Consider the following 13945-nt stretch of genomic DNA (forward strand, 5'->3'; position numbering starts at 1 on the left):
TCCAAAGCGCTTGACCACTACCATCCCAGCCAAATTGAGGGGCAGCGTCTGACAATGGTATTTAACATCAATCCACTGAGTCCTTTATCACAGCCCCGTCTCAATAGTGTGGCTGCCAGTCCTTTTCCCACGGGTTCCTGTTCTGTGACCGATTACTTTGTTGTTATGGCAGTCACTGGTTTGTAATAATTTTTCCCCCCGAATTTCCCACGGGATCAATCGTGGTTGCGTTTTCCCTATCGGAGCTTCGCGGGAGCAGAGCATCGCTCTTTCGTCATTTAACTCTCAAGATGCTGACAATGGCCCTGGCACACAATGCTTGCAGAAAAATTCCAGCAGGGACATTATACAGTTTAACTTGAAAGAGAAATTGTCATTCCATCAAGCCGTCGACGCGTCATGACATTGAACATGGGAACTTGGCAAGACAGGTTTATCAACGAGCAAGTGCATAAATTGCATTTGAGTAGCGATCTAATTCGGCATTTCTCAACATATGTGAAGGGATATCGGGGTATTGATCGCCGTTATTTGTCACCTTTATTATATCGCAGTGTTTTGTGACCTTTTCCTTAACAGTCCTTACCCCACCAATGTTAATATGGTTTTTCACATACGGCTATTTATAACGGATTGCTGAGATTAATATTAAATATTAACCTAGCAAACCTAGCTATAAACACACAAATTTTATGTTCCTGAATATGTTTAGCTTTCACTAGATGTATTCATACCCTCATTCTCTATTGTCTCTTGACCAGTGTTCTTGGGTTACCAATTATAAACGTCCAGATACAAGTGGAGGGCAGTTGGCAGCTAGTGGTAGTAACTATGTAAAACATTGAATAACAAAAGAAGGGATAATATTGATGATCTTGCAATAGTAACTTGAATATCAAAATTGGCAAAGACAAACTGACATGCACTCTATGACCATGTTCTTATGGCCTGCATGTCACACTGAATCATGAATGCATCAAAGTTAACGTAAAGTTGCGGTATGTGGCTGTAATAAGGCCACTTTTCGTTCTCGACGTTCTGATCCGATCCACTCCACAGTAAGTGTGGAGTGTAGACCTGTTCACAAACAATGATTTGATTCTCGTCATTCAGAATCCAACTCTCGTATCAATCCAACACGGACCGGCGTCTTGAATTCGAACGAGACTGAAGCGCAGAAACAGACTGGTGCCAATGACGAAGCCCATAGATCATAATTATGAACGATGGGGACGAGACACAAAACGTTTATTAGGCTCTCGCAAAGAATGGGGTTGTCAGTGGCGTTTCATAACGTCGTGCTGTCACGTTAGGTTGGCTTAATACGCCAAGGCAGACGATAATACTAAGAAAAATAGGTCAGCGTTGTGATTTAGCCTGTTGTCCATAAACTTCAGCTAACAATGTACCTGTCCTGTAGAGACACAGATAGGTATTTAGCCGCCTTTTTTCCTAATTTGGGAATTGTTTGTGACTGTTTTACAAGAAAGTAGTCTTTTGATTTAGCATTCCGCTGAAAACTGTTTTGGGTTACCAGTAACGGTGAATGTATATACACTTTGTGTTTATGCATTTAGTTCGTTTCAGGTAAAATTCAGTTAACACACCTGAACCCGCACCCCGTTGTGCAGCCATTTCTGGTACAGCAATGAAGAGTCATCAGAACTACCTTTAGCAGTAATGCGCACGACTTAGCTTAGTAGACACACACTTGGTTTGCGGCCTATATGGGTCAGGACTCATTCCCATCGCGTGCTTATCGTTGACTTGACCGTAATTTAGTTTACCGTCCATGGTTTACCGTAGACCTTGCCTTGACTGAAACCCAATAGATGTAACCTTTAGTAACACAGGGAGCCAGATTATCTTGTTTGTCAGATATTTCTAGTATATGACGTCCTTGGCACATATTTTTTTTAAAACCTGGGCCACGCGGACAGCTTTCTGCAAGTCTATCTGGAAACTTGGGCTCGGCACAATTTTTGGTGTCGTGAAACATGGTTGAGAATACTGAGAACCTGTACATGTATTTTCAATTTAGGCCTTAGCCACGGCATTTAGTATTAAACGGTCACCTTTTCCTCTTTCAGACATCATTTTAGGTTAAACTTGAAGAGGCATTGTTCGCGTTTGAATTCACTTATTCTCAACATTCGCTTAAGTAAAAACTGCTGAAACATCAGTTGGGTCTATCAGTTTTCTTGCTTTTTAACAAAAGGAGGCATTTTTACTGTATGGTTTTTACGGTTGCAAACTGTTTTCAAGCGAAACGTCGAATAACAAGACAGTACAGGCCATGTGAGTGACCAGATTCGTTGGTTGTTTACACATCTAGATGACCCGATGAGACATCCCCTATCGAACAGCAGATAAGGCCATAATCCTGGGGTTGGCTCCCGTGGCGTGTATGTAAAACGACACCAAGCGGCGCGCGACACCAATTTGCCAGGCCGTGCCGCCGACCGCAATCGCCCGCTGGGCGAGAGGCACACGACACGCTGGGTCTTGTGACCCCCTTGGGTAACGCGTGGATGGTACTCTGCCTCTTGAGCTGATGAACGCAGCTATAAATGGTAGTGGGGTTGGGCCGACCCGGCAGGGGTGAGCAGATTTTGCTTGGACAGGTTTGGTTACCGGCGCAATAATGAACTGAATCCGCATGGCCGCATTACACAACATCTTGACATGCTTGTCGATGCATTGCATACGTTGCTATATAAATGGACCTTTCTCAATCTCAGAGTTGCTCATGGGGGATTTTGTACAGCTCTCTGTAAAATCAACGGGTCATTGATCACTGTAGGCTCAGTCACCTGTTTGATGCAACAGTATGTTGTGCACAGAATGCAAAGTGAATAAAAGGGTTCCAGCATTTTTTGAGCCAGTGTAGCCTAGAACCCAAACCCCACATAAAATGGACTGCTCGGCCTTATCGCACATTTCTCAACGATCAGCTGAGTTGAAAAACACGGTACTCATGTGCGAGAGTGGGGATCTTTCATTTGTGTCAGTCAAAATAATGCAACAAAGTTGGGAATTAGCATCGGACGTGCAGACCGATTCGGCATACTATCGTGCAAAACAAGCATATAACTCTGTGTCCAACTGTACTTGTTTGAACTTTGAGGTTTGGCGATGTTGCTGTTGCTATATATGCTGTTGTCAGTCTAAGCTATTGCAGCTGGTGCAAAAATGTTCCGGATTTAACTGGTTCTGTTGCAGTCATGGAAGACCAAATGGGCCACAGGGACGTTGCACGTAACACAAAACATAGGTGAAGAAGAGCAGGACCTACTGCTGGGAACCAGCGTAGCGTTCAAAATGTAAAACAGCTTTTGATGATGTCCCCCACATCACGTTTTACGTCATGTCACGCGTCTTTATGCAACAATTATTATGCTGCCTTGTCGAGTGGTACATTGATTCAAATCATGCTGCTCTATTATTTTTGATACCACAGACTCGAATACCGGCGCTACGAAAAGTTAACCAAGAGGAGAAATAACATAGGCCTACAGTGTATACATGATATTATATGAACACAGAAGGACACGGGCTGGAAGGTTTGCAAGCCGTATACAGCCAATGGATATAATATGTCACATTACGAGGACAGCCGTGTAGTTTGGGAAAGTCCTAACGTTCGAACTTACAACTCTCTTGAGTGAGGGGCGCAGCTGACTGAGAAGGGATGCTTACTTCACGCCGAGCTCATCAATTCCCGAAGATCAATCAAGATTTTAATCACCATTCCGTAAGTCTTGCTCGGGGCGCTTACGTCACAAAAGTGCAAGGCGAATCTGTCATTAAATCAAGAATGCGCTGAAGGGTTGGACAGTACAGAGAAAGGTTCTTATGATAAAGCATGCCTGTCCAGTCCTGAATGTCGTGAGAAGTTAACTTGTTTTGAGGGTTCAAGATGTCAAATGTACACATTACCATCCTCGACACTGCCAACACTATAGTATCCTTTGTGGTTTACTTCATAGATTCTAGCATGGGTGTAATTTGCCAAATGAATGATCCAGTTTTTTTTTTGTAAAAAAGCGTTTAAACTTGTCAGTGCCGTTAACTTCCATAACTTGTTTTTGGTGTTTTTTTTTCAACTTTGCTAGAAGTGGCGCAGACAGGAGTGATTAGGCTAAACGGAATTGCCAGAGTGTTTTCAGATAGCCTAATAATGATCTGGTGGTTTATAAACTAGACCGGAACATTGTAACTGTAGCTATTATTCGGTGTCGGCCACCTTTGATTTACGTTCTCGAGTCTGGAAACAAAACCTTGTCTCACAAAGATTATGTCGTTGGTTTCTCCCGATTACACAAGGAAAAATTCCATTTTTCCTCCGGATTAATTCGATTTAAAACAAAGAATCTCCTCTTGCTGTTTCTGTATCACGGGCAAGGTGAACACTTGTCGCCTGGTGTCACATGCAAAATTGAACCCCTGCGACTTGGTGGATGGGGTGTCGGCTGTCGCCGCAGGACGCGGTGTGTTTAGTCTGTTGCTACCCTGGTGCCAGCTGTCTTCAAGATCTGCACTCACCTGTAGAGATACATATGAGAAATGCACTTCTGAAGCTATTATTATCATGTGAACTTAATCATGTATTTTTATGCTTTGAATCTGCTACGCCATTGGTTACAACCCCCCCCCTTCCCGGGAGAAAGAGGAAAAGCAATCTGAAATGTTGCCAAAGTTTAACAAGGTGTCAAGTTGACGTTTATTTTAGTCTAAAATCGTAGCACCTGGAGGTACACTGAGTGACATACATGTCCACGGACAGTACAGTATTTCACTGGGTTTTTTTTTTTTAGCTGGGAGTGAATCGTGACCCTAAACACCCATGCATGTTGTCTATGAAATCGCAAAGTTGAAACTGGTTATTATGCTTGGTTTTACTTTTGAGAATAATAAACAAAATTTTCAACGTTCTGAAGGATTTGCGCACTTTCTCAAGGCCACTTCATGTACACCTGCAAGGTGTTTGTTGTCGCGGAAAACACGATTCTCCTTTTTCTTACCTTGTGCATTTTCAGAGCACTTCAAGACGCGGGGGACTTTGCGGTATTTAGTTTCTCTCAAATGAAGGGTCATGTACTCTTCAACATCCTCCGGTCTTGTGCAGTTCCTTTGTTTCAAATGGCTCTAATTTCCTATGAGTTTGTTCGAGCACCGTATTCTGCATATGGAGGAGTCCATCGTTATTTTAGAGACGAATAAAAAAGTACTTGAAATAAAATTTATTGTTCAGTATCATGCAATATAGTTGTCCCTGTTTTGTAAGTTCATTTTGAGGTTCATTGAAGCTATGAACTGCTAAAAGTTGTTTCGAGCCTATCTCGCTTCATAAGTGCTGTTTTGGGGATGTGTAAGTTTTATTAAATTATAATAGATAAAGCCATACATTTTTAAGTTAATAGCTTTTGGGGTAAAATCCGCATTTCGCATTGAATAGCACTTGAAATGTATTTATTCTCAGATAATACAATATTAAGGGACATCTTGGTTCTATTGGCTCTGTTGGTCGTCTTAAAATAAGACATTTACGTGTGGGGATTGAAGGGGAACACGCGAATGCATCGCTTTGGTTTCAGCCAGGGATCTTGTGAAGTTTGACCTCACTGTGACCCAGGCGGAAACCTGAGGACTCGGCTGTCGTGTAACTTTTCAGCCCACGAACGGCCCTGCGATTGTGCTGGGTAAACACAGCAACAATCATGTCAACAATCATGAATATCGATTCAGTCATCGTCTGCAATCGAAGAACTTGGGAGCCCGGCCCTCGACAGACCAACACCACCCCGGCTTGACAAAAAGGGGGTAATCACCAGTGCCGAAAAGACTCATGGACAATTATCCATGGGAACCGAATATTTCAGTGCAAACAAAAAGCCTGGAAGGATTTCAGACTATAAGTGGGGCTTTCACTCACTTTCTGAGAGTTTTTAAAGCCCTATCAAAACATTGCGAGAAAAAAAGCCTACCACGATGACTCTTACTGTACACAGTTGACTTTGATCTGTGGCTGTAATTTCAAGCTACTTGTAGGGTTTTCACGATAACTTCGAATTTGTTGTTGGAGAGGTCATTAGCTCATTTACAGTCTTCGACGTGAGGAAAGTGGTCTTGTTAGTTCTTCTGACAAAAATCTCTCTTGTGTATTTAACTTCCAGAAAACACACATTCGAGATGTCTCTTTGGTTTGGCAATTCAGACTCTGAACAAGCTCAATAAATGCGCAATTTGAATTGCAAAACAATCAACCACAATAGCTATTCAAAGAAGGTTGGCTAATTATCGCCAATTTTTTTTCTTGAGGTTTTGGGAAGCTGTTCGTGAGAGAGACATGTACCAGAATCGTGGTCGTGCAAAATGTAAAAGCACTGTTCGTGTACTTTGTAACTACTTTTCCACTTCTTTAATACAAAGAGGATTATTGCTAAAAACCTCCCTAAAAACATCACGTGGTTTGAAAAAAAAATGTCAGTGTTCATCTTCCTGTATCGTTTTAAAGACCTTGAACCTTTAAAATGTACCACCAAGGGTCACGGTGGCCACTCTGTGACGCCTCAGCACCACACACTCTGACAATTTATGCGTTAATTTACATCGGTTCACCTTCCCGTGTCTAACAGATACGGCAAGTATTATTTATGAGGCGAAAGGAGTAATATTACTTGATATTGTTTCTCTCTTGGTAGAGGAGACATGTTGCCAGCCTGAATAGGTCGCTCAAGGTACAAGATGTGACGACTTCGAGAAAACAGGCTAACCGCCTGGGCTATGTGCCTCATTTTCATATCATTCTGCCGTTTTTGTGGGGTAAAGCAGAGCTAAGATGAATGTTCGGGGTTGGTTGTACTGAGAAACAGCCATGGATCTAGTTTATAACGTGAGAGTGTCATGTAAACATGTTAAATTACGTCGGCGATGATAAACAGACGACAAAAGAAAAAGACGGCTAGTTGAATCAGAATTATGACAACCTGGGTGGAATTGAGGTTTATTGGGACTGGGTTTTGGGGATTTGAATCGGAGGTGTGGCTGGAGGCCTTTGGGTGGTACATTCATTGCGTTTGGAAGTTCTACCAATGTGAGACTGATTGAGAGGTGCTGTGTTTGCCCGAGGTTTTGTTGAAGAAACTTCACGGAGCGGTCCAATATGCAGGGTGTGAGGTTTGGAGGAAAGTTAAGGGAGGGTTTCATCGTGGTGATTCAAGGTATACTGTGAAGTGCTCTGAGGTTGGAGGCTCCTTCGTTCAAGAAGATTTCCTCATATAGTAACGAACTCATTTGAATAGGATAGCGACTTAAGCATATTCCAGACTGCTGTTTACACGGTGAACGTTCAATTAGGTATTTTGTAACAGTTCTGTGAGTTGATATAGGCCTATCACCATCCATTTTTCCATTTAACACTTGTCAAATGTGTTGTGATTCATTTGCTCTTACCACACATGCCCTGGCGTGCGACTCCCGAACGAATCTGTGTGCCTGGGTAATAGGTCTTGTCAGTAACTATCGACCTGTTCGCAAATATGGAGTGGTTGAAGTTTCAGGGCGACCACACCCATCCTGGGGACGTTAGACCCTGGACCAATGTCAATCCGTCGCCACGACCAGACAATGAGAAAAATGTCAGTGCGCATTCGATCACGCATCCAAACCAATTGCATATCCCCGTGGAGGTCGTCCTGGTCGAGCGGCGTGACGTCACGGCCTGTTGAGATCAAATCAGAGGTGCTGAAATTAAATTTATTGCAGTTGGCACTCCGAGAGGCCATGAGATATTTACTCAGTGTAACTCAGCATATGTATAATTCAGTTTTACGTCGTCTCACCAGAAACGATGAAGGAAACCTTAGAAGAAATGATCATAAAAATTACCCTTCATGATGTAAAGACTAAGAAAAGAAAGACCAGTTTTGAGGCATGATTGTTTCTTGGAAATGTTAACTTTCAAACTATGTTAGTTTGGCAACAGTTATCATTTTCAAACCTGTCTTTTTGTTTTTTGTTTTTGTTTTGTGTTTTTTTGCTGGCACCACATAAAGAATTATTTGCAAATGAATAAAATTTTACGGTTCTGCTCAGATTATAATAGTCTTAAAAAAACTGACATTTTTTATTCCCATCTGAGGCAAAAATATTTCCAAACACATTGTGTGTGTTTGTGTATCTCCTCCATAACAACATTAGGCCTATAGTTTCATTTTCATCTAATTGAGTTAAATTACATTTCGAATTTATTGCTAACCACAATCTTTCTATAGAACGCCTTATTAAAGAGGTTTCGCGTGAATTTCGGAGACATTCCACCACCTAACTTTACCAATAACGCCACTGACAGAAATGATCCTGGTCACCATCTATGAATGTCCTTTAACTTCTCCTTTCTTAACGAGCAATTTGGCTAAATTAGCGAAGCGCGGAGAAGCCTGCATATAGAGTTGTGGTGGTACCTGTTAGGCCAACTGCAATTTCTGGTTTGCCCTAAAAGTTATCTTTTTGCACCTTTTTGGCGGAAAGGAATCCTTGCGTAGTGTCTAGCTGAGGGACACATGCACCGCGCGAAAAATATGTCAGGAAAACTCCCTTTTTTATGGTTCTATCATCATGATCCTCAGGCATGCAGTTCCGATTTTCTTGCCTGCCATGGCTTGGTCCTGTCAACGTGAGCACCTGATCCAAGGGAACGGATTTTCTTTCTTTCCATTTTGCAACGAAAACATGATCCCGACCCAGAGCTGGTCACATATCCCCCTTCCCCATTTGATTCTTTCCTTTTCTTTATTTTCCTGTATTGATATTAATCCTCAGACAAATGAGGATTAGGCGATGTGATTGAGGCAAACCTGCCAAGGGCTTCACGTCAAGTGGACGTAAAACCTTCGCTCACAATAGTTACGCCAGTGGACTCGACGGCCAGGGGACGAAGTTAGTGAAAGATTTTCAAAATCAGGTGTTCAGTTTGGTTAATTGCCTTTGGCTGTGACCCAAAGGCGATTACACACTCTGTCACAAATATGTTTTCCTTTCCTGCATAATCCTCTGGCGTTTTTCCCGCTCTGATGTCTACTTGTACTTTTCTACAGTTCACTTGTCCTTTTTTGATGGGTTTGATCTATATGCTGGGAGCTCTAGCAGTATTGGTGTCGACAGTTCAAGAGGTGCATAACTAGAGGATGTCGAACAGAGTCAGACCAAAAAATGGCATATCGTTTCAGCTGCAAACTGAAAGCAGCGGACTCTCTAGAGTGAAATCAACTTGAAGCTGACACTTGCAGATTTTCGCCCTTGTCGAGTGGAAAAACACATAAAAAATATTGGTGTTCGTATGGCTCTGTAAAATGAGTCGTTCATTTCTCTTTTACATTTCGTAGAGAGCCAAAATGATAAGATTGTACTATTTCAACAAAAATGTTCACTGCATTCCTGCTTTCATTCTTTTTGCTAGCAACTAGAACCTCTCTGTGATATTGTGTGCCTATTTACCTTTGTTCTTTTTTTAGCATTTTTCCTTTTTAATGATGAATTAATGTGTTATTGAACGTGTACACAAGGTGTTCCATTTGCCCTGATAAACTTATTTGAAGATCCATGATCTATTTTTGATCATACCAGAGAATTCATCAGTGAAAAGAAGGGTATAATAGTTGATTCTTGAAGCTCATAGCCGCTGAAGCATGGACTCCGTGCTAAGACCTTCACAAAGAAATACACTCAACAGTTCAATTCGTCTCAAACCATGGCTGTGGGCAAGTTTCACCCTTCGTCCTATTTGTTTAGAAATTGGTATCAGGGCGAGACGATATTCGTTCCCTAATAAACCACACTGATATGACCAATACCGGGGCTTCATGCATCATCCATGTCGTTATCATTTTTTTTGCATGAGGGTGTTATCCCGTCCCTGTATCAAAACAGGTTGATTTATCGTGCAAAAAAAGGGCGCGAGTTCTTTTAACACAAATAAACGGCGTTCGGGAGTGCAGGCACCGCCGCGGCTCGGGGAGACGAGGTGCTGGGGAATGGGGCATACGTGCAAAACCGTGGGTTCCCGGGTCATTTTTTTGGGGGGAGGATTTGATGAAAGATACACCAAAGGCATTGCACTGGGTGCTGAGGTACATGCACGGCATACCTGACCTGAACAACCGTGACCGTGGATTTTTGGGGGGTTAGCTCTAGGCCAGGAAATGGTCCACTTAAGATTCCCGGTATTTAGCCTTCAAAGACGCTGCTAAAAATTGGTCAAGATTTTCCAATGAGGTAAAACCTTTTAAGCTAATTCCTCACGTGGTCTCCAACTCCCCCCCCAAAAAATCAATAACTAAAATTCGCACAAAAAAATCTACGAACTTGTTTAATCCGTTTTTCCGATCTGCCAATCTCTTTTAAAGGCATACAAACGAAGGAAAATGGAACAAGGTAAAGGTTTTCACTGGCTTTTCGAACAAATCCAACCGCCCAACGATAACATCAATTTCTGTTGTTGCTCGATCATGTTCAGAAGCCTTAGGGGTCTGCTGGGAAGGTCCAACCAATACAGGTTCATTGTTACATTATGGAGTTTCGAAAGAAACAGAATGTCGAAACGAATTTCTTTCGGATCTGTCAAGCAACCGTCGCCTTCAAAACAAAATTAGGTGTAGGACTGTGATCTTGGCTGCCAAACCACAAATTCAGGCGATTGAGACTTTTTTTTTCGAGATGGACCAACAATAGATTTGGAAGGTTTAACAACTAAACAGGTGACCTAATGTTATTTCCAGAGATATGTCCTGATATAGTTTAAATTTAGAACAATGAGGTGGTGTGGTCCACGGAAAGACCCATGAGTCCCACGACAGTTTCTGCAGTCGTAGATATACTGTGTTTTTACACATAAAAAAATCTGAAAACAGTCGTGAACAGGTATAAAGTAGCTACTACGTGAGGCACAAACAGACAAACCAAAAGCGTATGGACAGACAGCGCCCAGACGCCCGAAGCGCTGACGGGATAAATGTTAATGCAGTGCCCACAAATCTTTGAAAAACAACTTGATAACAGATGAAGATCAAAGCGAAAACGTCAAGCTTAATTTGCCCGCGATTTGCCCCTGTCCTGTTGTCGTGGAGTGGCAACAAAGTGCCCGCGGCTCTCACTCCGTCAGACATGGTAATGACAAGGACGGCCCATTGTCACCTCCCTCCCCACCGAACTCAGCTGGAACCTCGGGCCATGATCGCAGGGCAAACTCGTTCGTGTGTAACACGCGAGACTCGTGACAGCCACAGAGGCTCCGCCTTGACTGTCAACAGGTGACCCACAGAGTGCGCTCGTATCGTACATGCGCTACATAAAGGTCCCGGCTGTGAACATGTACGTGTAAGTCAGGAATGAATAATTTATGAGATCGTTACATGTACATGTACATGTTTGTCATACGCACGCCGCGAGGGTTGTGGTGCAAAGCCGCGTTGTTAATATTCAAAAGTAGGCGGAGATTACACTCAGTGTGGAACCGCTGGCTGTCAAAAAGCACAAGGATCAGTCAGTCTGTAAGCAACGGTGTGAAAGGTAGGTCGTGTCCTGGTGAGGTGCGTCTAACAACTGCAATTTTGCCAAGCGTGAACGAGTACCGTGAATACAAACGCTGCAAGCTTGGCGGGATTTCTGTTAGAGAAGGGGAATCTGCTCATCGGGCATCCAGTGACAGGGCATATTTGTGGATTACCTGGATCCGAAACTGCTTCCCAAATCTCACGCGAGCCATCAGGTAATCAACAGACTGCAGCTACTGACATCCACACCACCTCAGTGTTGATGACCCTCATCGCGCCTTTTCTCAGCCGTTGATCTGGAGATTTACACACAGGCCGGATAATTATTGAAGAAGAGTCTGCTGTTTTGTGAAGGGACACAAACTCGATCCGAACATCAAAAAAAAAAAAATAGATAAAGACCGTGTAAAGATAACAAAAATGGAAGGTAAGAAAGATACAACTTTGACAAAGATCTTCGTTGGAGGACTGCCCTTCCACACGAACAATGAGAAGCTACGGGAGTACTTTGAGCCGTTCGGAGAGATCGAGGAAGCCGTTGTCATCACGGACAGGAACTCTGGAAAAAGCAAAGGATACGGCTTTGTAAGTACCTGTTTCATTACATGTTGCTATAGAACCATGTGTATACTATTAGTTTTTGCTTGAAGCCGCAAATAATGGCTGACCAACCATTGACTAAAAGCAGTGAATAATAATTGTTCACGGTGTCAAACTCTCACGCAGCTGTTGAAACATATTAAATACCAAAGTGGAGACTAGTCTTCCTCGAGAGCTCAAATGGGACAATGTGCATCATTGATAAAAGAAACTGTTGCCAGCCAAGGATGAAAATTTGGCAAACTTCGGCAGCCAGTACAAAATAATTGGCAGTCATCTTCTTTCTGTGCTGTGCACAAGCCTTCCTGTGCTCGGCAGCAATCGAAAAGAGGCCTATAGTTGTTTCAAGCAAAACCTTTCAGATATAGGGTGCAACTTAGGCATGGGATGGCATGTCAGCCGTTGAGCTATTTAGTCAGTGACTCATACCCCAATGTAATAGTGCCCCGGTGTTTCTCGATCAGCTTTGACAAAGTAAACAGAAAATCGGGGTGATCAACGTTCCTCATGATGGGTTTATTCCATTAATTAGCAAGCGAATCCTTTCAGTATTGTACATTTCAAAACCCAGTCTGTTGCTACCAAGAGAAGGGCAAAGGTTTAAAGGCGTAGATGGGTTCATTCTTGCTCAGGACGTCATTGTACCTGGCGGCGCTGCGCCAACCGCGGGGCATTTCTTAGTAAGGAGCAATTTGAAACTAGATTCTATGCATTTTATCATTGGCCATAATTATTAGCTCGTTTTGATGGCTTAAAAAAGCTCACTGATGAAACCGATATATATTTGGTTGCCGATATTTTCAAAAGCGAAAGAAACGTAATTGAGACAAGATCGAACAGTTCACACGGTGTATGTGAATTCGGTACAAGCACATTCCGTGTCTAGTGACGGGATCAGCGTCCGTGGTTACATGACGTGAGCGGTATATATACCCAACTGCACAATGTTAAACAAGGCGTACCGCATACTATACAAGGCCCCCGGCAGGCCTAGCGAATCCTTATTATACAGGGCGCAACAATAGAATGCCCCTGGTAGACTGTGCACTTATTGTTCTCTCGTTGCCACCGTGTGCAAGTATTTGCTTCTTTTTCGACGAACAGCATTGGGTGGAGTACGTGCGACTTCTGTTATGGGTCCAGAATTATTCAATGTGGACCTTGTCAGCGCAACATTGGCTCAGTGTACCTATCTCAACATTTCATCCATCCAAACGTGTTGCAGCCGTCAATGTATCTTTTCTCCATGACACTATAATCATTCCGTATCATTTGCCTAACTTTGCTTGCGTCTTTTTAACACTTGCAACCCAGAGTGACGGGCATGTTATGACCGCGAACTCTGCGTCTGTATCTGCCCCTACACCAACTCGGATAGTCTGCTCAAAGTGGTAAGGCCTAGACTGAATGGAAACGTTGGGAGGGACAGAAAGGTTTGTGGGAGGTAGGCTCAGGACTTAATGTCAATAACAAGTGATTATAAAGTAGTCAGTGCTATTACCGCGTACCATCTACCACCCACTGTACCTGAGCCCTTTCACGACTATACCAAATATTTTGTCAAAAATGACAGGACGGTGCAGCTTTTCCCAATGGATCCTCAACCATGTATTGCACGCGGCGAGGCGAAAGAAGCATGAAAAGGTGTTGGATGTGCCATTCATCATAGTCGCGTTTATGACCCAGATGCAGTAGGGACCGCCAACGGGAACGAACCGACCCAACCCCCGTCACAGTTTACCAGCGCCGCGGGTTTCCCCTCTATCTCAAAAAGGGGGAGAGGAATCGAGCGA

General features: G+C 43.1%; 1 protein-coding gene and 1 long non-coding RNA gene across 5 annotated transcripts in view; one reads left to right on the forward strand and one right to left on the reverse strand.

Annotated features, from left to right (window-relative positions):
- Positions 1 to 3714: 3714 nt before the first annotated feature.
- LOC147799827 (uncharacterized) lies at positions 3715 to 7820 on the reverse strand. The gene is made up of 2 exons (XR_015424602.1): positions 7456 to 7820; positions 3715 to 4545 (listed from the first exon to the last, which is right to left on the reverse strand). It is a non-coding gene; the product is annotated as an uncharacterized LOC147799827 (long non-coding RNA).
- Positions 7821 to 11522: 3702 nt separating this feature from the next.
- The window catches only part of LOC110986708 (RNA-binding protein 38-like), a 53959-nt gene continuing 51536 nt past the window's right edge, over positions 11523 to 13945 (forward strand). For 2 of the 4 annotated variants that reach the window (XM_022248828.2, XM_087133079.1), the window contains exon 1: positions 11523 to 12137. In XM_022248828.2, the coding sequence (XP_022104520.1) occupies positions 11973 to 12137 (165 nt within the window). In that variant the 5' untranslated portion in view covers positions 11523 to 11972. The remainder of the gene's footprint in view (positions 12138 to 13945) is intronic. The other 2 variants (XM_022248827.2, XM_022248829.2) reach the window with 1 other exon arrangement.

Source organism: Acanthaster planci, linkage group LG02, assembly GCF_054643075.1.
Source record: "Acanthaster planci isolate LZ-2023a linkage group LG02, COTS_SCS, whole genome shotgun sequence".
Classification (NCBI taxonomy): domain Eukaryota; kingdom Metazoa; phylum Echinodermata; class Asteroidea; order Valvatida; family Acanthasteridae; genus Acanthaster; species Acanthaster planci.